Here is a 27,594-nt window from a genome sequence, read left to right as displayed (position 1 = left end):
CGGTGCTGATGCAGCTGACTGACATCTCATTCTTGTATGCTGCGTTGTGTAAGATAATATAATTTACAGCACAGTAAAGACTATGAATTAAATAAAATATATACAAACCTTTATTTCGCCAAATGGGCAGTGCTGAGAACCGCTCTCTCCTGTAGAGAACTCACACTCTTACTGTAACTCAGCAGCTGGGTTGTTTTGTCAGAGACAGGCTCAACCCAGCGATTGGGTAGAAAAAAAATCCAATATTTAATAACCCATTAAAAAAGACCCAGCAGCTTAGTTACACAAAAACTACCTAGCACCTGGGTAAAAAATATTACTAATAACCCAATTAAATTACCCAGCAGGTTAAACCTAGCATTTTGGTTAAAATATAGCCTAGGTTTTTTTTTTTTAGAGCGTACTCATTTTTGTCCATGGGTGTTCTTGCGTATTAATAAATGTTTATCTTTTGATTACTGCTGTTGCCTCTAGTAATTCTGTTTGTGATTTTTAATTTCCAGACCATTTTAGGCCGAAAATATAGTAATTTTTAAATTATAGTTGGCTTAAATAAAACAACCCAGCATGTTTGGTAGAAATATTTAACCCAACCAGCTGGGCCAAAATAACCCAGCATGTGTTCTAATATTTACCCAGTGCTGGGTTGCCAAATAACCCAGCATTTTTTAGAATGTACATGGATAGTATCTTCTTCATTGTTGGTTAAAATGTTAAATAACTTTCATAAATGCATGCAGGTTTGCGGAATGCCTCTCTTCTGGAGAATGAACTGCAGGTGTGCTGTAATAGACCTCCTCATTTGAAAGGTTTGCCAGTATGGCAGGTACCAGAGTGTGAAACCTTCACAACCATGAGCCTGACTACTGGAAGTCCTGGCACAGAGAACCCTGCCACTGTATTAATAACCAAACCTCTTACAATCGGACATTCAACTTTAATCATTTTAATCGGTAGGTGGAACTAATTCATTGCCTTAATTCACCCCTCAGTTGGGTAACTTTCATGTCCAATAGCTTGTGTTGTGGATGACTAACCTTTGATTATGTAACCAGTGGTACTGTGTGCCCTGGTACTTGTCATCTGTGTCCTTTCAGTACTATATCACAGGAAACGAGAGAGGAAACATCTACATGCTGTAAAACCTGCTTCAGAGAAATCAGAAATGATCCGAAATAGTGAATCAACTGCAAAGACCAAAGGAGAAGAAAACAGAAAAAAAGAGAAATCTGAAATGGCTACTAAAACACAAATTGCCACAACAGAGGTGTTACTAAGGACAAACCAGATGGTGGCTGGAGATGAGAGGATATCACAGATTTATTATATTTATTCATCAGGGCAATATGAAACCAGAGAAGCCATTAAACGTGTGAGATCTGCTGGGCCAGTCCTGTGCAGGATGGAGATGTTTTCTAAACCGACAGAAGCAGACACTGCCGCTGATGAAGTTGGGGTAAGGAATGATGAGTACTACAATGGATGGATGACCTCAGAGAACCAAAAAGACAATGTTTGTGTTAATATTGAGGAGGTGGAGAAGTTGGAGAATGGAGAAAACATTGAAGATGAGGAAAATGATGGATTCACTGATGAGGTCAGTAACATCACAGATGCTTTGGAATCTCAAGAGGAGCTTGAAAAGAACAATCAAGATACTGATGAGAGTCTACAAGTTGGAACAAGTGCAGACAAAGATGTTCTTCAACACAGTGTGGAGAATGATGTGTTGGATCTCCTTCCTGGAGAAGGAAGCAGTCAAGATGTTCTCCTGGTGGAACAAGTCACGTCCCAGTCTGAGGAGACTTCTGAGAACCTGCCTTATCTCTCAATCGGTGCTGATCCAGAAAACCAGACCTCTGGGGTTGATCAGAATACTGCTAAAAGAACAATTGGTGGACCTTTAAGACCTATCCGGCGGGTACTGACCTGGCCTCCGACTGCGGTCCAGTGGAAGAAGCAGTGGGCTCAAAATCAACAAGTCCTCAATGTGTTCCCTCAACTAATATTTGTAACCGGTTGCAGGCATGAAATCGGATCATTTAATCCAGGCATTTCTCCTGCAATCTTCCCAACCGCCCCACAGTTTAATGCACTGGAGTTTCTGCCAGAAATCACGTCCCCAATGGAAGACGTCCGAGTTGCTGTTGATGAGGACTCTTACAGGCCAAGTCTTGAGACATCCAATCAAAGAGTCCTACATTTCAATGCAAAAGAATGCTTTGCTAATACTAATATATCACCAAGGGAGGATGGCAGAATTTTTACAAATAAGGAAACTTGGAGGTCAGGTCTTGAGTCCACCATCTTTTCCGACTTGTCCTCCAAGAACTCACCTATTGATGAAAGTGAGGTCTGCTCTGAATTGTTCAGCAGTTTCAGTTTTAATCCACCATTTGGTGGCAGCAAGCCTGCTTTTGGAGAGGAGATAAACAAGAATCTTAATGTTGAGCAGATACAGAGTGTGAAAACAAAAACACACAGAGTTCACCAGAGTGGGCAGGTTGCATCAGAATTGCACAAGCAGTCCAGGAGAGCAGGGAAAGCTGCACGGAGAGCTGCACAGAGAGCTCACGGAGATCGACGGCAAGATCAGATGTGTGACGGATCTGATTTAAGAGCGCCCCCTGCGGGAGGTTCTCCGAAAGATGACAGCCTGTTGCGGGGAAATGAGTACACCTTTATAGACCTGCTACACGAGGTGGTGGAAAATCATGGCCGCTGGACCCGAGACAGATGGAGACAAACACAAAAAAACAAACACAAACTCAAACAGAGTCGTTAGGTATTGGAAGTGTTTTTCTAAATACACTACCGGTCAAAAGTTTTTTAATGGTTTTTAAAAAAAAAAAGAAGTCTCTTCTGCTCACCAAGCTTGCATTTATTTGATTCAAAATACAGCAAAAGTAGTAATATTGTGAAATATTTTTACTATTTAAAATAACAGTTTTCTGTTTAAATATATTATAAAATGTAATTTATTTCTGTGCTTAAAGCTAAATTTTCAGCATCACTGCAGTCTTCAGTAACACGATCCTTCAGAAATGATTCAAATATGCTGATTTGCTGTTCAAGAAACATTTATTAATATTATTATTCATATTTTAAACGGTTGAGTACATTTTTGCAGGATTCCTTGATAAATAGAAAGATCCAAAGATCAGCATTTATCTAAAATAAAAAGCTTTTTTCTAGCATTATACACTATACCTTTCAAAAGCTTGGAGTAAGTATAATTTTTTGAGGGGAAAGAAATTATAGAAATAAATACTTTTATTTAGCAAGGATGCTTTAAATTGATCAAAAGTGATGATAAAGACATTTATAATGTTACAAAAGATTTTTCTTTTTCTTTTTTACTTTTTATTCTTTAAAGAAACCTGAAAAGAGGTCTACTGAGCTGTTTTTTTTTTAACATAATACATGCTATTTTTGAGCACCAAAAGAGAATATTAGAATTTCTGAAGGATCATGTGACTGGAGTAATAATGATGCTAAAAATTCAGCTTTAAAAATCACAGGAATAAATTACATTTTAAAATATATTCAAGTAGAAAAGTTATTTTAAATAGTAAAAATATTCCAGAATTTTACTGTTTTGCTAAACTTGGGATCAAATAAATGCAGGCTTGGTGAGCAGAAGAGACGTCTTTAAAAAAACATTAAAAATCTTACTGTTCAAAAACTTTTTATAATTGATTATTTCCCCAAACTGTTCTGGTGTCTGTGCCACAACTGTAAAATAAAAAAATGTTTTTGAAATATTTAAAAATTATGAAAAAAAGATCTCAATCAGTTCTTCTGCTCTGTAAGTGAAACCTGCAAAACACACTGTAAAATATGCAAAATATAACTGATATGTAAAAAATGCACCTAGTTTGTCCAGACATTTAAATGGAAGATTTTTTTACTGCATCATTAAATGCAAAATAAAATGTTTGAATCTATACATCAACAGAGTCTTAAGTATCCATTGGTAGTAAAATCCTGCCACATTTCTCTGGCTGCATGCAGCGTTTATTGATTCATTCTTACATGTTAGTACAGACTTCATTTAAGAAATTGTACAAAATTTAGAAGTTCATGTATTCAGCACAATCCAGAAACAGGAGCCAGCAAATGTAAACATGGGTCTCTGACACATTTGGCAAGATTAGGACATGCATGGTCCATGTTTTTTCTAAAACTACTGGAAAAATAACACAAAGAAATGTTGTAAATTACAACAGCTGTGATCAGCTGATCAAGATATCATTTTTAATTCATAGGGAAATAGTAAAAATAGAATCTGCAGGCTGATATTTTAACATGCACATTATGCATATCCTTTCCAAATTATGGCTGGAAATTTCGAAAAAACAAAAAAACATGATTAAAAAAAAAACATTCCCAAAAGCAATCTGCATGAAAACAGTGACCGATGGACAGAATGTAGGTGACATCTTTACGCAAGCAATATATGAATATAGTCTGATAAAATGTACAGTATTCTGCTCAACTCGTCAAAGGTTGACACCTCCATTTACTTCTGACAGACTGACCGTCTTGGAGCTATGCTATAAAAATAAAACAATAAATAGATATGCCAGATTAACATAAGCAAAATAAGGCTTAATAAACGTCTTAAATACACAGAAACATGAACAACACAAAAAATATTTCAAACATAATAGCTACAAGGATTCCCGTTTCATGGTTTTACTCTCATCTATCGCATTTCTTTGTGAAGACAAACCGGTAAGAATGACATGAGAGGTATTCAACCTTAGCTACTTGACGCAAAGTGGACATTCACATTTTCTGTTTAGTGAAATATGAATACGTCTGTCTGTTAAAAAAAAAAAAACGAGTAAAAACAAAAGCAGCTTTCCATAGCTTTAAACGTCAGCTCCATACGCTGATGGAAATGGCAATTAAGAATGCAATGTTTTAATACAGAAGGCAAAAACAAAACGTTAATATTAAAGTGAAATGTAATATTTGTAACGTTCTCATGTAGTTTAAAGGGTTGTAGGCCTATACTGCTCTATCAACAGAGCTTAGTGCAATAACATCGGCAAATTCAAATCACGTATGCTCTCTATGTCTATATATAGCTAAAACTTTTTGTTCTAAATGAGCAGTAACATTGACTGCACACCGAAATAATACATAAAACAATTCAAATTAATATTGAATATCTTCATAAACACAAATGTCCGTTGTTGTCACTGAAAAAAACAATTTTAGTTTTATGAGTCTGGCTTCCGGTCTCATCGTCCAGCTATTGTTAGCTGTACAAAACAGCTTGTTTTGCCACTTAATATTGCAAATTGGTGTCTTACCTTATTATTTTAATGCATTATCTTAATTATGAAACACACTGGTTTGTAGTGCAACAGTTTAACCGTTTACTGTACGATGTTATTCTTATTTCACTATTAAGTCTCAGGCAAAGAAATACTTCCGCGTTGAAGAATAATTTGGATAACCCAAACATAATTCATATGTTTGACACCAAACCTGTTTCATTTCTTCAATGATACCTCAAGATACATGAAATACTTGTGAAACACCCGAAGCAGCTCCTGTGAATCTTGTTGGCTGTAAAGTAGGTTCCATTTTTTGTTGTGAATTTTAAACTTAATCTAGCTTCTGTTCTCAGCACATGTAAACTGGTGTATGATAACTTTTATAGTGGTAATTGACAGTAAATCATCATGGTGTTCAGTCACAAGTAAAAGTTGGAATTGGCCATTTCAAACGTAAAACCCTTTGTGCTTTAAGGATGAAACCACAACAAAATACTGTGATAACTAAGAGGTCATGAGCATGTAAAAGAATATGTGGCTAATTTATGATATGTACAAATATATTTATATATACTATATTTGTGCTATATATGTACAAAATATAGCACAGATGTAAACTAACTCTGTTCAATATCGTACTGAAACACCTCACGTTTGACAGGGCACTATCCATTGTTCTGGTCCGCAGCTGACTGATGTAATAGTTGTTTCTTCTTTCTGTCTTTAGCTGCCCTCTTGAATACTGCTTTACTTAATGTTAATGATATATACTGCCCTATAAATCCAAAGTGCTTGGACAGCTTGTTTGGTCCAAAGTGATTCAAGATAACACCCCACACTTGCACTGAGCCAAGTCTTAAATACAAAAACGTAATAACCAGCCACATTCAGAGAAGTCTGAAATGCACCATGAGATTATATATATCTTTTGTAGAAAAGAGGAATCTGTAAAATGTTTCAGTGGTACAGTTATAGCCGTAGGGCTTGGTTGGGCAGCTTGGGTAGTGAATGTGTTGGCACATGGGACGTGTCTGTGCGGTCGGTTGTGTCCTGTCGCTCTTCATGCAGACTGTAGCAGCTCAAGGCGGAGGAGAGAGGGAAGAAGGGTTAACAAGGACTTCCAGCTCTTACAGATGAGTCTCGTCTCTTGTCTCAGGTCCATAGTCTTGTCGTAGCTTGGCTCCGGCCGGAGCCCCTGGGAGATTCTCAGGGACGTGTGCCAGCGGATCAGAGCGGATGATGTAGCTACAGAAAGGTGGAACACAGGTTCAGTTCAGTGCAGTTAAAAGCCAGCACAGCGGAACCTAGCACATTGTTTAAGGTGATCAAATGCTGATCTGTAATAAAGGTCAGATCAGATAAATCATTAAAATGTTATAAAAAAATTCAGTGACAGTAGCCACATCAAAATGTATTTGCAAAAAAAAATCTCAATTTGTATTTTTGTATCAAAACTTTACTACCTTATTAACTAAAAGAATGCAATCTTAGTGCAAATATACTTTCTTGCTGTCAAAGGCAATTTGCACGCTACCCATCACTGTCTGGTTAAGTTAGACAAAATTAATGTGACCCAGCCTGAGCTTCAGTCTGCCAGTCTGTGAATTTCCTGTCACATTCTTCTTGTTCTTTCACAAATCATTTTGGAGAGGAATTTATTTTTATTAAAAATTTATAAAATATTCAAAAAGTGGAAGTAAAGTGCCAAATGGGTATTTCACAGGCCTATAATTGAGGTATATAATTCAAGCATAAATAGAGTCTAACACAATTTAATTTACACTTAATAAATAAGCATAAATTAAGAAGCATTTAACACAATTTGCACTTATAGGCAAATAGCATTGGGCAATAAATAAATAAAATAGTAATAAAAAAAATTAAGTAGCATTTAAAAAAAACAAATTACACAAATAATTTGCTAAATAGCATCGGCCAATAAATAAAATAAAATAAATTAAGTAGCATTTAACACAATTTGCACTTATAGACAAATAGCACTGTAAAATAAAATAAAATTAAATAACAAAAATTAAGTAGCTTTAAACACAATTTGCACTTAGGCAAATAGCATTAGCCAAAAAAAAAAAAAAAGAGTAAAAATTAAGTAGCATTTAAAACAAATTGCGTGTATAGGCAAATAGCATTGGCCAAAGGATAAATGTGACCCTGGACCACAAAACCAGTCTTAAATCGCTGGGGTATGTTTGTAGCAATAGCCAAAAATACATTGCATGGGTCAAAATTATTGATTTTTCTTTTATGCCAAAAATCATTAGGAAATTAAGTAAAGATCATGTTCCATGAAGATTTTTTGTAAAAATCCTACTATAAATATATCAAAATGTAATTTTTGATTAGTAATATGCATTGTTAAGGACTTAATTTGGACAACTTTAAAGGTGAGTTTCTCAGTATTTTGATTTTTTTGCACCCTCAGATTCCAGATTTTCAAATAGATGTATCTCAGCCAAATATTGTCTTATCCTAACAAACCATACATCAATAGGAAGCTTATTTACTGAGCTTTCATATTATATATACACATCTCAGTTGTGTAAAATTTAACCTTATGACTGGTTTTGTGGTCCAGGGTCACAAATAAATAAAATAGTAAAAATTAAGTATCAATTAAAACAAATTGCACTTATAGGAAAATAGCATTGGCTAATAAACTAAACTAAACTAAACTAAAATAAGTAGCATTTAACACAATTTGCACTTACAGGCAAATAGCATTGGCCAATAAATAACTAAATAAAATAGTAAAAATTAAGTAGCATTTAAAACAAATTGCACTTACAGGAAAATAGCATTGGCCAATAAATAAATAAAATAGTAATTAAAAAAAATAAATTAGCATTTTTTTAATTGCACAAAAATTTGCCAAACAGCTTTGGCTAAATAAAATAAAATAAAATAAGTAGCATTTAACACAATTTGCACTTATAGGTAAATAGCACTGTAAAATAAAATAGAATAAAATAAAATAAAATAAAATTAAATTAAGTAGCATTTAACACAAATTGCATTGGTCAATAAATAAAATAATAATAAAATAAATAAAATTAAATAGAACAAATTGCACTTATAGGCAAAGTAAAATAAAGCAAAATAAAATAAAATAAGGTTTCTTTTCGCACAAAATCTTTGGCCTTATAAATTGTTTACCTGTTGTCACATTTAACTGGGAAGTAAGTTTGTTAACATGAATAAACTGCACACTTCAGCTTAAATATCTGCCACTTACACAACGTCGTTGAGCTCTAGTATAGTGTCCGGAGGAGGGTTTATCAGCACATACGACAGCGTGTTTTGATTATCATTCATTTCATCTGCAAAAAAAAGCAAAACATAGAGTCACTGTCATACTTAATCTGTATAAATTCTTAATAATCTAAAACATTCATGTAACAAAGTTCTGAGAAATTATCCGTAACTTTTATCTCTCTTCGTACAACAGATAATAAAACTATACTGTTGACTGAATCAGAATAGCCCAAAAATAGCAAAAGTGGAAATTATATTAAATTAAAATGTCAAAAAATATAGGAAGCAGTTGTTGTGTAACCCCACTGTGTTAGGATTTTGTTGGCTGGGATTCTGAGGCTTTGTTGTATTTTACCTGCTTGCAAATGACTGAGAAGTGTGAACCTTTGCAGGTCTGGGAATAATGGACTCAAGACTTGGACAAAGTGCCTCTGCTTCTCCAAACCCACCTGTTTGAGCCACTTATAGCGCCAGGCCAGGTAAAAGAGAGAGAAGGGCTAACCGTTACTGACAGGGCATGGCTGCATTTACGGAACGCCCATGCAACCGCAAGCGCTCCCCCATGCGCGGACGCATGCAGACAGGGTCCGCATCCACCCACGCATTCAGTCTCTCAATCCATCCATCCACCCCTCCGTCTACTGCATCATAATCACAGCTGACCCAAAGTACGTTGCTCGTTGCCATGCCAACACACAGCCCAAATTCAGCAAACGTAAGACTGACACACAGATATAAGCATGCTTAGAGGATCTGTCAGGCCCACCAAGCAAAGGCTCGACCAATCAGAGTGAAGCAAAAAACATTCGTAGTGTGGGATTGGGAGGAGTCAATAGCCAAATGCTAATCACCCAGTTACACCAATAGGAAACCCATTAGTGTCACCCCATTAAAACAATGCTGTAAATCAGTACGCCTGAATACCTGCGCTAGATGGACCCTTCCGACAAAGACTGAATGCTTTCTACTCCACTCTGTCCAAACATCCTGGAATCAAAAGCCCTCACTCATCAAGTCTTATATCAATGCTCAGATGCCAGTGAGTACCTGCAGTACCCTCTGTCATGTAAGTACCCTCTTCAGTTCGTACCAGAGGAGAAAAAGACATCTACATCACTAATTTAACTATTCATTATTATTACAGAAACAGGTCAGCATTGCTGTCAAATGACATTTTTGTTCAGGAGCAAACATTACGAGACAAAATGTTAAGTGTGATACTGCAGCTAAACTAAGAAACATATTATTGAATAAATAATAATAAATCATAATTCACATAAAGAAGTAGCTATTAGCATGTAAAAATAGAAAGTCTGCACATACTATATAAAGTCTGCACATATTACACCCACACATAGTAGACTTTCTCCATATATGCATTTAAAGGGATAGTTTAATCAAAAATAAAAATTCTGTCATTATTTACTCACCCTTATGTTGTTCCAAACCCATAAGACCTTCGTTCGTCTTTAGAACACAAATGAAGATATTTTATTTAAAAAGTTAAATTATTCTATTTAAAAGAGTTCAAAATAAAATCTCCAACCCATGATTTTTCAGAAAACTTTAAGTCAGAAAAGTGAATTGACTTGTGCCTGAACTTAAAGGGGACTCAACCCTATTTTTATTTGTGATGCACTGTCTAATTTACATTCACACTGGTGTTTTAGGAACACCTCTCACCTCAAAACCAAACAAGAGCCCAAGAGAAGAGTTCTGTGTGAAAGAAAGCACTGACTCAGAGCACACCTTCTATAAGTTAATTTTCACAGACCAAAGGTAGTACGAAGGGGCTTTGCAGCCGGAAAGAACTTTTCAAGCGGTTTCGAACTCCCAATAAAAACACAAAACAAACTTTGGATTTTGTTCAAAATGACATCACATTAGTTCACTTTTTGATTTCAATTAAAGTATATCAGGTAGAGCCCTGCTTTTCAGCCCAGGCCCGATGATCCCTGACTTATTTACAACCCTAGGGCTGGGCTTCGGGCCAATTTTCACATAATAGCTCAGACGTGGGTCTGGCATCGAGCCTGTTTTAGACATCCATCAATTATGATAAAAAAATATCATTGTGCGGCTTTAATTTGTGGCTCGCATGGGAGTAAATAGCACGATGAAATGATCAATACCAATATTTAATAAAAAAAAATAAAAAAAACTCACACCATGTCTACACCGGACACAAGCGTCACGACAACAGACAATAAAACCCATTATAATTATGACCCGATGAGGAAAACGCAGACGGAATCGCAGAATCCAGTCATAAAAACCGAATTGTCACGGAATTTGTCAAAGTTTGAGTGAATAAATCAAAATAATTCATTACACTTGAATCAAATTGTGATATGGACTAGTGTCTGTAAATATTATGCTGCAAAAATACCATTTAAATATGAATCCGGCATGCCTCTTTACTACACACATACAGTACTGAAGCATGCAGTGTTTTCAGAGTCTGCCGTCTCGCCAAATGAGGATATAACTACATAAACAACAGTCAGTGTCTGCTCTATTACAAATAATTTTTATTTAAAAATATCCAAAACATAAACTTTAAATAAATAACTTTAAAAAAATAATTCACAAGATCCGTGTTCAACTGCACGCAACAGGCTAAAACTTGCCGCAAAGCATCAGCAAAAGTAATTACCATGAATGTGTTGTGGGAAAATAGTAGAGAGATATTTAAATTACTTATTAATAAACTACTGTTTCCTGAGTCAGTGTTGCAATGATGAAGTTGATGATTCTGACTCGCTTTCCAGCGCCTTTAGAGAGAAATTCATTTTTGCAGATTTTTTTAATAAAAAAAGAGTTTTTGTTTTCGATTTGAATTATTTCATTTTAAAGCATTAATCCAAAGCTTTTTATAGATATATTTATCAAGTCTGCATGTTTTTGAGAAGCACTGCTGCTTGAGATTAAAACCTTTTCTCTTTATTTTATAAAAGCACAACATTTTGTTGATATTGTGAGTAGACCTTTTACAGTTCCAAACTATGTATTACTCTTACCTTTATGAGCAAAAATGACGGCGTATTTTAAGATGTTATGCATCTAACAGCACACATTTATATAGGTTAAACGTTTAAACTAACATTGTGATATGCTTGAGCTGTTTTTTACCTATAGATTTATTTAATGCAAGCCATGATGATTTCAGAACGCTAAATTGATAAAACATAGGCTATGATCCGGGTTCTATGTCAGTTGTTAGAATGTGGTGGACACTGACATGGTGGAGAAGACATTGTTGAATAAAGACACTATTTTGTTGTCTTTGTGCACAAAAAGTATTCTTGTAGCTTCATAACATTACTCTTGAGCCACTGATGTTACATGGAGCATTTTAACAATGTCCTTACTACCTTTCTGGACCTTGAATGTGGTAGTTGCTGTCTATGCAGACTCAGAAAGCTATCTTAATTTGATGATGAATGAAGGCCCTACAGGTTTGGAACAACATAAGGGTAAGTAATTAATGACAGAATTTTCCTTTTTGGAATTCAATTAAAAATGCTATGCTTTTGCTTTACTTTTTGCATTTATGTACAGTGTAAGTACAGAATAAGGTACAGTCATCATTGCTAAACAAATACTGATAGGGTGATTAGGATGCTCATAAAAACATTTTGCAAAAATGACTGGCTGACTGTGCACTATACCACTTATTATAGTGCACAGCTATTAAAAAATAGATGTGACTTGAAACTTCTCAGAAACTCAAATGGGACAATGGTCAGTTAAATTACTTAGTGGTCATTATACAAAAACATTGGACTGAAGAATGCCACAATTGACCAATCAGAATCAAGTATTCCAGTGGGCTGTGTAATAATGAATTGTACATAAATGCAAATTCAATTATAATGACATCAGATGGCTTTACAGATAAGCACAAGGGCCGTACAACCATGTTTCTAAATCATACTCATTTTGTCCAGAGCCATTATAATGTCAACGGCCAGCAGTTTCCTGCAGTCTGTTTTTAATAAGATAAGAGGAAGACTCATGGGACACAGACTAGCCTAGTGATGATTTCATCTGGAAAAAATGTTGAAACAGGAGAAATGCTGGCAGCAGACTTCAGACATAATAAGAAACCATCAGCCAGAAAAATGTAAAAACAGTTACATTTGAAAAAACACTAAATAGCATAGAATTTTCAATCTTAAAGAAAATTAACTAATAAAGGCCTGTTAAAGAAATAGTTTACCCACAAATGAAAATTTCCTGAAAATGTATTCACCCTCAGGCCATCCAAGATGTAGATGAATTTGTTTCTTTATCGGAACAAATTCAGAGAAATCCATCATTAAGATGTTTTATAGCAGTGCTTTTGGCAATACATAAGTCCATAATCCATAATAACACTTCCTCTAGTGAAAAAGTCTGTCCTCTGTTGTCCCCTTATACAACAAAATCCACCAACATTTTTGTTGGGAACTTCTTTCACTTGTAAACAGTGATTGATTTGTGCATATTTATTATGGAGAAAGCAATATTATGAACAGAAGACTCTTAATTTAGCAGGAAGCTTTTTTTTATACAAGGTAATTGTTATCAGATGTTTGGACTCTCATTCTGGTGGCACCCATTCACTGAAAAGGATCCACTGGTGAGTTAGTGAAGTCTTGAGTAAATTTTCAGCAAATTTTCATTTTTAGATGAACTATTCCTTTAAAACGCCACAAATAATTTTCTTTGGACTTTCAGTGCTTGTCCTATTAAACACAGACTGCTGCTGCTGTTTTAATCAATGTCACTGGACAAATTGGGCAGTGGGGTTTCCTATTTACTTCAGTCTCCAGAACATCAGACTCAATAATCCAGTGACTTGATCGACTGGAACAATCCTATACTACAGGAACAGTGATGTTGGGTGGATTTACCTTGCAAATATCCTAGATTTACTCGGTTCATCACATCACTTGCGGTTAAATTAGCTACGTCCTCTACAGCGTGCGGGGGAAAGGCAAAAGTAGAAAGAGATAAGAAAGAAAAGGTCAAGCAAGCAGCAGAGAATGCAGCACTTTGTAAAGAGAAAGATCAAGAAAATTTTACTATGCAAAAAACACATTCTCAAAATATCATATTGCTTCATACTATTAGGACTGCTAATGTTTATATTCGTTATACTTACATAAAATGTTGTTACTTACAGAACACAATAAATAAGATAAAGTGCGTTTTCTGTGTAAGATGGGAAAGGAAGTAGTTTTAACATGAAATACACACTTCATCTTCAGTTTTCAACAGTATTTCTCAGGGTTGACTAGTGAAAAATTAGAGAATGATTTTTTGCAACATAGAAGAGAGTAAAGTTTTTAGAAAAGTGAATAGAACAATGCAGGGCACACAAAACAGAAGTCAATAGTGATCTATCCTTCAACAATAAATTATATTCTTTATGACACTATAAAACCCACCTGCTATAATAGAGGAAATATTTCTTCTTAGAACATCTACGATATACAGTGAAGTTCAAAGGTTTGAGTCTACTGAAAAATTGTTTATCTCTGGAAATACATTTTAGGAAATTGGTAAAATAAAATAAATAAAACTAAATTAAATGAAAAAAAATTATAAAATAAAATAATACAAAGAAACAAACAAAACTAAATTAAATGAACATTAAATGAAATAAAAAATAAAGAAACAAACAAAACTAAATTAAATAAAAAACGTAATTTAATAAAATTAGAAAGTAAAATAAAATGTAATAAAATAAAGAAAACTAAAACTAAAGTAAATTAAAATTTTTAATTAATATACAATTTAATAAAATAAAATTTAATTGAATTGAATAATAAAATAAAGAAAGATAAAATAAATTTTTTTACAACTTTAATAAAATAAAAAGCAATAAAATAAAATACAATGTAATTAAATTAAATTAAAGAAAAACAAAACTGAAGTAAATTTAAAAATGTAAATAAAATAAAAGCAATACAATAAAATGAAATAAGAAAATTAAAATAAAATGAAATAAAACAATTAAATTACATTTTAATACAATAAAGAAACAAAACACTAAACTAAATTTAATCAAAACTAAATAAAATTTAACAATTAAAATAACATTTAATTTAATACAATAAAAAAAACTAAATTAAATAAAAAAAATTAATAAAATGTAATTTAATCAAATAAAATCAAAAAGTAAAATCAAAAATTAAATTAAATTAAATAAATAGCATGATTAGGATAAAATGTAAGATTCTGCATGTTTTCTGGTTCACAGACTTGTGAAGTTCATGCAGTTGAATAAATTCAGATAATCATAAAAAATGTAATTCTGCTATAATGTACGTCTTTTTACTAGTGGCCTCAGACCTTTAGACCCCACTGTAGATTTTGGAAAAACAAACAAATATTTGTCCTATCGATAAATTAACATTAAAAATATTTCCTCATGCAATGATTTACATGGCGGCTAGTAATCTATTCAATCTGTCATTTTTCTGTAACCCCGATAAAGGCCATTTCAGATGAATAATGATGGATGCAGGGGACACAAGGGGGCACCATTATATGATTTACAAAGAGAAACACTGTGAAAACAGATCTCCAGCATAGTACATTTATAATAACGCACTATATCAAAAAGACATAAGGGGTTCTGAACCTTTGGCATTTTTGTAGGCACAAATGAAAATACTCACTTCCCCATGTCAAACTCACCGTATCCCACAGTGGGCAGCCCTAAATGCTTCATGCGATTCTTCACCAGTTCTGACAGCTCCTGTCTCTCTGAGCGCCTGTAAAGGTTTAGACGCTGTTGATTGATGCGTTCGGCTCGACTGGGCGGTTTGGTGCTTCTTTTGCTCAGCCGTCTCGCCCACTGCATGCTCTTCTTGCGCAGGAGTGGGTGCTCTGATTGGTCGCTCCCTGTGGAGTTTCTGTGGGCGGTTTTCTCTTTCCAGGATTCCCTGCGGTCCCGCTGGTCCTCGCAGTCCTCCACAGACACCTGAGACTGCTCAGCATGGAAACAGGTTTTCAATAGGTTAACAGTGTTTAAAGTGGTGGGCTGATGTTTTCATTGTCTAATGGCTGAAGTCATTATGCTGCACTTTTCTTTTTTTTTGCACCAGTTAGCAGTTGAACAACTTTACTCTGGAAAGTAGCACTAAGTAGGCCTAATTACACATATATTTTTAGCTGGCTCTAATTCAGCTACCGACAGGATGCCATTAGCCTTGTCTAAGTTTAAGGCACACTGCCATTTGAAAGTTTGGGGTCAGTCAATAAGACTTATTTTAAGAAATTCGTACTTTTATTCATCAAGGATGCATTCAATTGATCTAAAGTGATAGTAAAGACAATTATAATGTTAGAAATGATTTCTATTTCAAATAAAAGCTGTTATTTTGAACTTTCTATTGAGCAGAAATATCTTTTTACGATTATCTGAATTTACTCAACTGCATGAACTTCACAAGTTTGTGACCCAGAAAACATTACATTTTATCATAATCATGCTATTTATTTTAATACATTTTTAATTTAACTTAGTTATTTTTTATTTAGTTTTGTTTTTCTTTATTTTATTAAATTTCGTTTTACTATTTTATTTTACAAAATTACATTATTTTATATTTTATATTTTAAATTATTATTTTTTCTTTATTTTATTGTATTAAATAAAATTTAATTTATTTATTTCATTTTATTTTAATTCTCTTTATTGTATTTTTATTTTATTTACATTTTTTATTTATTTTAGTTTTGTTTTTCTTTATTTAATTAAATTAAACTTTATTTTTTACTTTTTATTTTATTAAATTAAATGTAATTTAATCTTTTATTTCATTTTATTACGTTTTATTTTATTAATATTTTTACATTTTATTTTATTGTATTAAACTAACTTTTATTTTAATTTTCTTATTTTATTGTATTACTTTTATTTTATTTAAATAAACAAATAAATAATCTTTATTTTATTATTAATTGTTTTTTTAATTTATTTTCTTTCTGTGATCAAAGCTGAATTTTAAGCATTATTACTCCAGTCTTCAATGTCACATGATCCTTCAGAAGCATTCTAATATTCTAATTTGGTGCTCAAGAAAAACATTTATTATTATTATCATTATCAATTTATTTTTTGTGGAAATTGTGACATTTTTTCATGATTTTTTTAGTGAATAGAAAGTTCAAAAGAACAGCATTTATTTGAAATAGAAATGGTTTCTAACATTATAAATGTCTTTACTATCACTTTAGATCAATTGAATGAATCCTTGATGAATAAAAGTACGAATTTCTTAAAATAAATATTACTGATTGACCCCAAAATGAATGGCAGTGTGCCTTAAAACATTAACAATTCTTACTAACAACAAACATTTTTAAAGTAGTACACTACCAGTCAAAAGTTTTTGCACAATGAGATTTTTAAAATTTTTCAAAGAAGTCTCTTCTGCTTACCAAGCCTGCATTTATTTTAACCAAAATACAGCAACATTTTGAAATATTTTTACTATTTAAAATAACTGTTTTCTATTTAAATAAATTTTAAAATGAAATTTATTCCTGTGATTTTAGCATCATTACTCCAGTTATATGATCCTTCAGAAATCATTCTAATTTTCTGCTAAAAAAGTTTTTTAGGTTTCTTTGATGAATAGAAAGTTCAGAAAAACAGCATTTATCTAAAATAGAAATCTTTTGTAACATTATAAATGTCTTAATCATATATATATATATTTTTATTAATTTAAATCATCCTTGCTAAATAAAAGTATTAATTTCTATAAATTTCTTCTAAAAAAACACTTTTGAATGGTATAGTTTATGTTTCAAAAACTTTTTATTTCAGATAAATGCTAATCTTTGGATCTTTCTATTCATCAAAGAATCCTGAATATAAATATTCAACTGTTTTAAATATTGTCAAGTCAAGTCAAGTCAAGTCACCTTTATTTATATAGCGCTTTTAACAATACAGATTGTGTCAAAGCAACTGCACAGTATTTAAACAGCACAATATTGTGTAAGTAACGCATTATTGTAAATAATCAATTTTCAGTTAAAGGCAGTTCATCAATGAATTCAGTGATATCATCCAGTTCAGTTCAAATAGTATACGATATCACTGGAAAGTGATTATTGTTAATAATAATGATAATAAATGTTTCATGAACAACAAATCAGCATAGTAGAATGATTTCTGAAGGATCATGTGACACTGAAGACTGAAGTAATGATGCTGAAAATTCAGCTTCGATCACATGAATAAATTGCATTTTAAAATATATTCAAATAAAAAGCAATTATTTTAAATAGTAAAAAAATATTTCACAATATTACTGCTTTTGCTGTATTTTGGATCAAATAAATGCAGGCTTGGTGAGCAGAATAAACTTAAAGTTAAAGTAATGGAAATCAGGCAGACAACAAACAGCTGAAACATAGCATAATGCCATTAACATATGTGAATGTATTTGCGAAATGGGATGAAGTCTGTATTCTTACCTGCTTGCACACCTCTTTAAACTGGAAAAAACAATAGATGTGAATGAGATGTGAAATGATTAGCACAAGGATTGCACAAGCTTCAAGTCACAACACTGCTAATAAGGCAGCCAGCAAAGCCATGATATAGACCAAAATAAAGCTGTAAATCTTCAACACTGCACAAGATTAAGCAAAGGCACAGTGACAGATCATATCTGCTGTGCAAGCATCTGGAGCTGGATGAACCGTAAAATGAGCACATTCAGCCGTATCTGAACTCTCTGATCTCTTACTCTTTATTTCATCTTACCTCTGAGGAGGAGAACATGTGAGATTCAGTGCGGTATATCCCAATGGGAATTTCTGCGCTGGATGAACACAGCTTCTGGAATAGTCTTCCATAAGTCCGGATCCATAAGTCCTCTTCCGTTACCTTCATCTGTTTCAAAAGTGAAGGGTGAAGCTCATTGAGAAACATTCAGGACATATTTTACTAAACTAAAGTAGTGATAATGAGTTATTATGTATAGCTTTTTATTATCTACTGAATATTAATATTTTTGAACTAAGACAATTAAGCAGATTTGGGGGAAAAAAATTACATTTCATTACATTTTTTTATTAGATTTGTTCATCATATCACATAACTGTTTTTAAATCGTGATGATATTTTTACACTGTCTCTCTCAATTCACCACTGCTGTCAGCACCAACAGTTTTGTGGGTGGACAAGGTCAAATAACCAGCTTTATGCATTTTAACTGAAACAGTGGCTTGCACAATATATGCAAAACAATGGAACACAATGATGCCAGACGTTCTGGCTGCTGAGTTGTGTGTGGGAGCGTTTTTTTTGTTTGCGATTGCACTTACAGCACAGAGGTAGCCAGAGCCCGGGGTGGTGTCTAGACCCAGCAGGAGTCTTGCAATGAGAATCATATAGTCCTTCACAAAAGACTACAGGAGAAACAAAAACTATATAAACACAGATGCGGTCCCCAGAAAGCACACAGATGATCTCCAGACCTCACACAATCAATAAAGACTCCGCAGAGGCTCAGTGCCTGAGGGGAGCAAAGCAAGATCACAATCTACTGCAAATGCCACTCAGGTTTCTCTGTTTCTATCTACCTCACAGAAAGGTGACAATCTGCCTTTATTTTTATCAAATGCACTATTTTTGAAATTGTATATATATCACTTATCATTATATTTTTGTTACATTTTATTACTAGGCAAGCCCAAGACAACACTGCATGACGGACTGCTCATCAAGTTATGTTTTCTAAATTTTTACATTTTCTGTCCCTCTATGGTCATTACATGCATACAGTAATATATTAAAGAATTCATATACTATGCTATGGTGTTTTTTTACATTGCAATGCTTTTAATTATTGCATTATTGATATACAGAGTCATGTTATTATAGATTTTAATTTTACATGAGAAATCAAATTTTCCTTGATCTTTTGGCATATAAGAGGTCTTTGTACCATTAGAACATCCTGCAAGTTTCATAGCTTAAAACGCCCTCCTCATTTTAAACAAAGCATTTATTTAATCAAGCTCCAAAAATAGCACGTTTGGATCTGAGGTGCAAGGTGACGTCACCTGGGCACAAACATTTGCATAAACACTGCCTCCAGAGCAAGGCATCGACATATAGTCATCTTCTCACCACAGGCTCCACCCACTGACTTTCAGTCACTTAACGGTTGATCGGCTTGAATGTACTGAATGCGAGTGTTGTGTCATGTCAAAAGCAAATAGAAATTACAATCACTGCCGCTATCTTGTCTACACTGGATATAGTATACAGATGTGTGTTCGCTTTCTGACACAGTCCACAATCTTGAGTCTGTCGTCAATAGGACATATGAAGCGAAAGGAAGTTTGCTTTGAAGCATTTGGTTTAAACAGCTCGTTCGCATCTTTGTACAGATATCAAGATTCCAGCGTAAGGAATTATGTCTGAGGATTGATCAGAGTATTTTGTTTTGTAAACAAGGCACAGTGTCATGGAGAGTTCATAAAGAAACATTTGTTGAAAGATGAAGCGATACTAGATCTGACTGCAGCTGCATCCCAAACTGTAAGTAAATGATTTCATAATGATTTGTCTGGAAATTACTGTTTTTTTTTAACCATTTTGTGAAAACACTCACATGTAGTGTTGCTTTCGTCAACGAAAATTATGACTAAATATCGTCGTCAACGAACCTTTATCACATGACGAAAACGAGACGAAACGAAACGAAAATGCTGGTCATGTGACGATGACTATAATAAAATGTATAATGCAATATCGTTGACGAATAAAAACGAGACTAAATGTGGTTTACAAAATAAAAACTATGCTAAAATGTCTCTTCATTTTCGGCGACGAAAACGAGACGAAACGAAATGTTATAACGTCAAATTGATGTGCGCATGCCCAGCAGCCAGAGCTGTATCCCTTCTAGCCTAAACCGCAGGCGACGTCACTTTCTCAAGCCACACTCGCGGCTACCAACAAAGTTAGGTTTGACACAGAGAAAGGCTGGTCAGCTGTGGTTCGTCTTTGAGAGAAAAAGAAGAAACGACTAATACATTTTTTCATACTTTTTAGTAGTGATGGGAAAATTAAGCTTTCCAGCACCAAAGCGTTCCCCTCAACTGTATCTAAAAAGCTTCATTACTCGAAGCTTTTCAACACGTTGCACACTAATGACATCTTGTGGTCAAAGGTGGAAAAAGTTTCTTTTGCGTCCCAGATGTCAAAGCGATTTTTGGACAGTTTCATAAAATGAATCAATGTGTGCTACGAAAACCATAAGAAATATTTTACTTACACAAATTAATTAATTGGTAAATAAACGTATAAAAGTACAAGCATGATTTGTGTAGCCATAGAGGATCAAAGTAAATTAATGATATTGTTAAATTGACTAATATTATTATTAATTAGAAGTGCTTTTGAAGCGGGAATTACTAGAAAATGAACATGCACAAAACTACACATACATATTTATTCGTATTATGATTTATTCTTAATAAAGAAGTGAATGACACTTGAAACCTGCACAAGGGGTTTGTGTTGTTTGAGTCAGAATACGAAGCAGCCACGTTTGTTAAACTTGAATGTATAATTTTTTTTTCTGGCATTGTCACGTGATGCTATTTTATTTATTGTTTTTATTTATTTTATTTCAATTTATGTGTGTAATTCTAACATGTTTGGTAGGTAAAATAAATGTTGTAATTTCAAATTAGAGCATCTTTCATGTCTGGAATGGATGTATTCTTGAGCTTATAAGGTAACAATAATATAATAAGATAACCTTGTTTGAAATGGGTTTGGCTAAAAGAAAACTTTGGTTTCATCTATACTTCTAGGTACTTATACTATATTGACTGGGTTAAAAAAAATTGCATTACTAAAAATAGACTAAAATACAATTTTACATTACATTTACATTGACAAAAAATTGACTAAATGTCATCAGTTTTCGTAGACTAAAACTAGACTAAAATTTCATCAGTTTTCGTCGACTAAAACTAGACGAAAATAGTCATGGGTAATTCTGACTAAAATAAGACTAAAATGCTCAGACTTTTAGTCGACTAAAACTTGACTAGACTAAAAAGAATATGAACGTGACTAAAACTAATAAAAATTAAAATGACAGCTTCACACAAAGACTAGACTAAAACTAAAATTAAAATCGGCCGCCAAAAACAACACTACTCACATGTAATAGCGAAGGGTTGTTGATACAGTTCCCTATGCAATGATGTTAGCCAATCATAACAGTGGCCGATTACTGAGAAGCCTTAAAGGACACAACCCTTAAAACAGGTTGTTTTAGACAGAGGGTTGAAAATCATTTTTCCACATTTTTATTAGTTTTTTGTGTGTGTGTGTGTGTGTGTGTGTGTGTGTGTAAAAACATTAACATTATAAGTAAACCTCAAGGAACATGTCATGACCCCTTTAAGCTGAACTTGACTTTTTATCTTTAACATTGGCTGGATTTAACTTATTCAAATACTGCAATTTAAATAAAAGAAATACAAATATTCAAATTTTCATATATTTATAATGTAATTTATTCCTGTGATCAAAGCTACATTTTCAGTATCATTACTCTGTGAAATTATTTGATGAATCAAAAGAACAGCAGTTATTTTAAATAAAATAACATTATAAATGGTTTTATTGTCACTTCTGATCAATTTAATTAATAAAAATAAAAACTTACTAACCCCCAAATATTTTGAACTGTATTGTATAAAATATACATTCACAGATATAAGAGTGCCACAAGGTGGCGCAAGACTTTTTCATATTTTGTAGAGAATTAGCAGAAGTTGCATCTGATCCATTACCCACCTGGTAAAGGAGAGTATCCAGCATACTAATACTGAACACTCTGCCTGCAGCGAACGGGAGGCGGAACATAAATGCCAGATTTGAGCCCTTATCTCTCTCTATCTGGAGAAAAGGGAAAAAGATCACAACAAAAGATTGATGGCTCTTTCCACCATCTGGCAATTTGTGATGCAGCATTATTCTAGTTTCAGTATTTTCAGCCGTTTGAAGCATGCAATCACCACAAATACACCATACTCAAAGGAACAGTTCCACCAAAAATTAAAATTCTCTTATTAATTACTCACCCTCATGTCATGCCAAACCCTTAAGACCTTTGTTAATCTTCAAAACACAAATTAAGACACTTTGGATGAAATCAGAGAGCATTCTGACTCTCTATAGACAGCAATGTCTTAATTTGTGTTCTGAAGATGAGCGAAGGTCTTATGGGTTTGGAACAACATGAGGCTGAGTAATTAATGCCAAAATTTTCATTTTCGAATGAACAAAGAATCACTCGGAAAGATTCCTAAGGAATCATGTCATAATAAACTTGTAGCATTCAACCAAAGTTTCATATCATAGAAAAGTCTGAAATGTATTATGTTAGGCCTGGTTAGAGTAGTTAAATCGTCTACTTGCAAGGAAGAAAAAATTTAAATCATTACTGGAGTCCAAAAGTCTGAGCTTACACTGACAATCTGAGACTCAAAATCTATTTTAAACTTGAAGAAAAAAGAAAAAAGTTTTTAGGAACTTGACCATTTTAAAATAAAGAAATGACTAAGATTTTTTTTTAATATAATTTCTTATAATTTCTGAACTAATTCTAAATCATGTGACTCACGTTTTTACACAAACCCCTGGAGTTCATGCATCTATAATTTGATTATTATTATTATAAATTATTCATGTTAATTAATTTTTTAAACACACTGTTATTGACAATATAATTTGCAGAAACAGACTTTTGGACCCCAATGCAGATCAAATGGTGTGGTTGTTAAGATATGACACCTTTTCGAGTTTGGAGAGAGCCAGGGAGTAGCAGTCTTTGGCACGAAACTGCATGAATCTCATATTAGAAGGATGGGTTAGCTCAGTGATTATGCTGAGACTAGGAAACAACCTAGTAGAGGACACAATAACAGGAGAACAAAGACGAAAATGAAGCTTTGCAGGAAAAACCCAGCCAACAAAGTAATTAGTACTAGCTAATGTAGAGCAAGACATCAGCTTAAAGACAAAAACAACCAATTTGCTGTTAGAGCATAAAACGTACCTGAACATGGTCTGCACATTGACTATTGTTTTAGCATCTGCCATGTAGTCTTCCTCTGCACTCATTGTGCTCTCCTTATCCACCACCACCAGGTTATCAGCGTAGATGATCCCACACTGCAGCAGGTTATCCAAGCTACGATAGAAACCAGCACAAATCGACCATTCAGACTGGACTAAAACCCATTTCTGAATGTGTACAGTCAAGCCCGAAATTATTCATACCCCTGGCAAATTCTGACTTAAAGTTACTTTGATTCACCCAGCAAGTTTTTTTTTTGACTGCAAATGACACAAGCTTCTCTCAAAAGATAATAAGACAATGTACAAGAGGCATCATTGTGGAAAATAATATTTAAAATAAAATTTTATTTACATTTAAACAAAAAGAAGCATATCCAAAAGTATCCATACCCTTTGCAAACTGTCACTGTCTATGGGAAAAGTTCTATACCATTCCAAATAGTCAAAGCTGTTCTAAGCCTCCTAATTACCCTGGTTCATTGGGAACAGCTGTTTTAATCAACTCAAAAGGTGAAAAACAGAAGCTCTCTGCTGTTGGTTTGACAGACAGTCCAACGGACACTGCACACCGCTGGGTTCCATGGACGCCGGCCAAGGAGGACACCACTTCTCCAGAAAAGGCACACAAAAGCCCGCTTGGCCTTTGCAAATGTTAATCTGGACAAAGAAGACTTCTGGTCTTCTGTTTTATGGTCAGCTAAAACAAAAATTGAATTGTTTGGCCACAATGATGTAGCCTTCATTTGGTGTAAAAAGGAGAAGCCTTCAACCCTAGAAACACCATCCCCACTGTCAAACATGGTGGTGGGAACCTAATGTTTTGGGGGTGTTTTTTAGCCGGTGGACCAGGGAACCTAATCACAGTAAACGGCACCATGAAAAAGGAGCAATATATCAAAATTTTTAATAACAACATCAGGCAGTCTGCAGAGAAACTTGGCCTTGGCCACCAGTGGACATTTCAGCACAACAACGACCCAAAACACATGGCAAAAGTAGTGAAGAAATGGTTAGCCCAGTAGTGGTAGTGGCCCAGCCAAAGTCCTCACTTAAATCCAATTGAGAATCTGTGGAGGGAGCTAAAGATCTGGGTGATGGCAAGGAGACCCTCCAACCTGAAAGAGTTGGAGTTCATCGCTAAAGATGAATGGGCAAAAATACCAGTGGAGACATGCAAACAGGCTGGTCAGCAATTATAGGAAGCGTTTGACTGCTGTAATAGCCATTGATTATTGAGAAGGGTATGAATAATTTTGGACATGCCACTTTTTGTTCAAATGTAAATAAAAGCTGAGAAATATTATTTTCCACAATGATGCCTCTTGTACATCATCTTATCTTTTGGGAGAAGTCTGTGTCACTTCCGGTCAAAAAAACAAAAACAAAAAACACTTGCTGGTTGAATAAAAGTCAGAATTTGCCAGGGATATGAATAATTTCAGGCTTGACTGTATGTGTGCTGAAATGTTCAAAAAACCTACTTGTCAATGGTACCAGCCATGTAGTACACCATAGGGAAACAGCAGATGGCTTCAAGGAAATGATTATCAGGCCTGGAAATGGAGGAGAAAGCAATTAGACAATGCTAATCCACTCACAGCTGCAGTTTTAAAGTTTTTAGAGGTTTGGCACTGGCAAACAACCTTATAACAATGTATTCTCAGGGTAAAAGCTTGTGCAAAATGCATAAGCAGGTAATTGCAAAAAGGCTTTTGACACGTCTCAAGAGTTGCCATGGAAACTCTGAGGAAGAAGCCACAATGTGACGACAACTGTGTACACTATTTTGCATTACTGAAAGGAAGAATAATATGTGGAGCATAATGAGCAACACTTTTGAAAGCGTTTAGCATTAGAGAGCAAGATAATACAATAAGATTTCCATCTACTGCACAACAGAGCGTGAATAGTCGATAAAGACATTTGTTTTTATGCAGATATGTCTGGAAGTATTTATTAAGTTGGGTTAAGCAATGCTTTCCAAGTCTAAAGCCCTCTCTATGAACAGTAAAATGCAGTGAAAAACTGATGAGGCAGCTCGCTCACGGATTATCCAACAGCAGCACAATGGGATTCAGCTCCTTCCGGGGTCGGTAATAGGCACGCAGCGGCACTATGAAGTTGTACAGGCCATTTCCCGCCGTCTCAGCAGAAACGATAATCAACTTGTTTTTGAAACCATATGCCTTGGCATCTTCAAAGCTATTGTGCCGACAACCCTGCAATCAAAAACAAGTACAATGTTTAATGGACTGAAATAAATGATACTGTAATCTGGAATGAATAAATAATGCATGCAAAAATATTTTTCTGGTCCTCGAATCTGATTGGCTGAGAGGAGTGTGATATTGTAGTGATAACAGAACTCCAACCGTTTCACTGTTTGTATCAGCCAACTTGCGGTATTTCTCACAGCGAGTGTCATGGCGGACACCCAAATTGACCATAATTTTATAAATAATACTGATTACGTGTCACAGAATGTAGTTTTAAGAGTTTTTTATTTTTTATTTTTTTAGGTGAGAAAGACTTTAAATATGCAGTTTGTTAATAAAGAAAATTTGCTTCAACCTTTCAGAGATGTGAGCTCTAGTTCAAGTTTTCTTTCATTGACTATCCCATATCAAGAAAGCTGAACTGCTATCAGTATTTACGAATGAACTAAGAGTTATACACTCACCTTGTCAAGTCGTAGACAACAAAATGGTGCCTTTTGTTGCAAAAGGTGACAAAGTGTTGGGGAGCTTCCGATGTAAGGGGAGTTTGGAGGGTAGCCTTTAACACACCTTAAAAAAGCAGAAAATATAAAATGTAACAAGTCTGAGTATTCATTACAATAAATGCTTTTATTGAATGCATATACAGTACACCAACTAGTAGTTTTATTTTTGAAAGCACTGCATGTCAATAATCAGTAGATGGCACTGTGAGAGCACTGAGCAGCTCAGTACAATAGGGATCTTCAATTCATTCTGCTCACCAGAGGAAGCATTAGAAAGGAGCAGAAGTCCTGTGGCGAGAAAGACTCAGTGCTGTTCTGTAAGAGATTTAGTCTTTATCAATAGTGTGTGTGTGTGTGTGTGTGTGTGTGTGTGTGTGTGTGTGTGTGTGTGTGTGTGTGTGTGTGTGTGTGTGTGTACCTGGTATTCATCACGTTGTGGGGACCAAATGTCCCCACAAGGATAATACCAGTAAATTTTGACCTTGTGGGGACATTTCTCAGGTCCCCATGAGGAAACAGGCTTATAAATCATGCACAATCTCCTGTGAGGGCTAGGTTTAGGTGTAGGGTAGGTGTAGGACGATAGAAAATACGGTTTGTACAGTATAAAAACCATTACGCCTATGGAATGTCCCCATAAAACATGTAAACCAGTGTGTGTGTGTGTGTGTGTGTGTGTGTGTGTGTGTGTGTGTGTGTGTGTCTGTGTGAGAGAGAATGAGTGCACATGTCTCCTCCGGCTCTGACTGACATAAGCAAATGCTGTAATTATTCTGCAGCATGACCGCTGAAAGGCTGATAGCAACTAATACGTTTAAAGTTCATCTGATCTTCCTGAAAGCTATAAAATGTAATTCAACAATCACACTAAAGAGAGTGCACAGTAAAGACATGTCTTTACTGATGTCATAGAGGTAAATTTAGTAGATTTATAAAAAAAACACATTAACTGTTTTATTTTGCAAGGATGCAATAAATTGATCTAAAAGTGGCAGTAAAGTCATTTATGTTACACTAGATTTCAATTAAATGCTGTTCTTTGTAACTTTCTATTCATCAAAGAATTCTGACAAAACATATCAGTTTCCACAGCGTTAAGCGAAAACAACTATTTTCAATATTGATATTAATAAGAAATGTTGAGTAGCAAATCAGCATATTAAAAAGATTTCTGAAGGTTC

General features: G+C 34.2%; 1 protein-coding gene across 6 annotated transcripts in view; it reads right to left on the bottom strand.

Moving 5' to 3' along the window:
* Positions 1-3,985: 3,985 nt before the first annotated feature.
* The window catches only part of kcnt1b (potassium sodium-activated channel subfamily T member 1b), a 103,464-nt gene continuing 79,855 nt past the window's right edge, over positions 3,986-27,594 (bottom strand). For 3 of the 6 annotated variants that reach the window (XM_073839553.1, XM_073839554.1, XM_073839557.1), the window contains 13 exons: positions 26,372-26,477; positions 25,738-25,910; positions 25,173-25,244; positions 23,669-23,803; positions 23,404-23,515; positions 22,405-22,506; positions 18,903-18,986; positions 18,340-18,468; positions 18,048-18,068; positions 15,252-15,543; positions 13,460-13,522; positions 8,542-8,626; positions 3,986-6,536 (listed from right to left, as the gene is read on the bottom strand). In XM_073839553.1, coding sequence (XP_073695654.1) covers positions 6,419-6,536; positions 8,542-8,626; positions 13,460-13,522; positions 15,252-15,543; positions 18,048-18,068; positions 18,340-18,468; positions 18,903-18,986; positions 22,405-22,506; positions 23,404-23,515; positions 23,669-23,803; positions 25,173-25,244; positions 25,738-25,910; positions 26,372-26,477 — 1,492 coding nt within the window. In that variant the 3' untranslated portion in view covers positions 3,986-6,418. Of the gene's footprint in view, positions 6,537-8,541; positions 9,639-13,459; positions 13,523-15,251; positions 15,544-18,047; positions 18,069-18,339; positions 18,469-18,902; positions 18,987-22,404; positions 22,507-23,403; positions 23,516-23,668; positions 23,804-25,172; positions 25,245-25,737; positions 25,911-26,371; positions 26,478-27,594 lie in introns of those variants that run through there. The other 3 variants (XM_073839555.1, XM_073839556.1, XM_073839558.1) reach the window with 2 other exon arrangements.

This window comes from Garra rufa, chromosome 5, assembly GCF_049309525.1.
Source record: "Garra rufa chromosome 5, GarRuf1.0, whole genome shotgun sequence".
Lineage (NCBI taxonomy): Eukaryota > Metazoa > Chordata > Actinopteri > Cypriniformes > Cyprinidae > Garra > Garra rufa.
The sequence above is the reverse complement of the archived record's forward strand: the minus strand, read 5'-3'. Positions and strand labels throughout refer to the sequence as shown.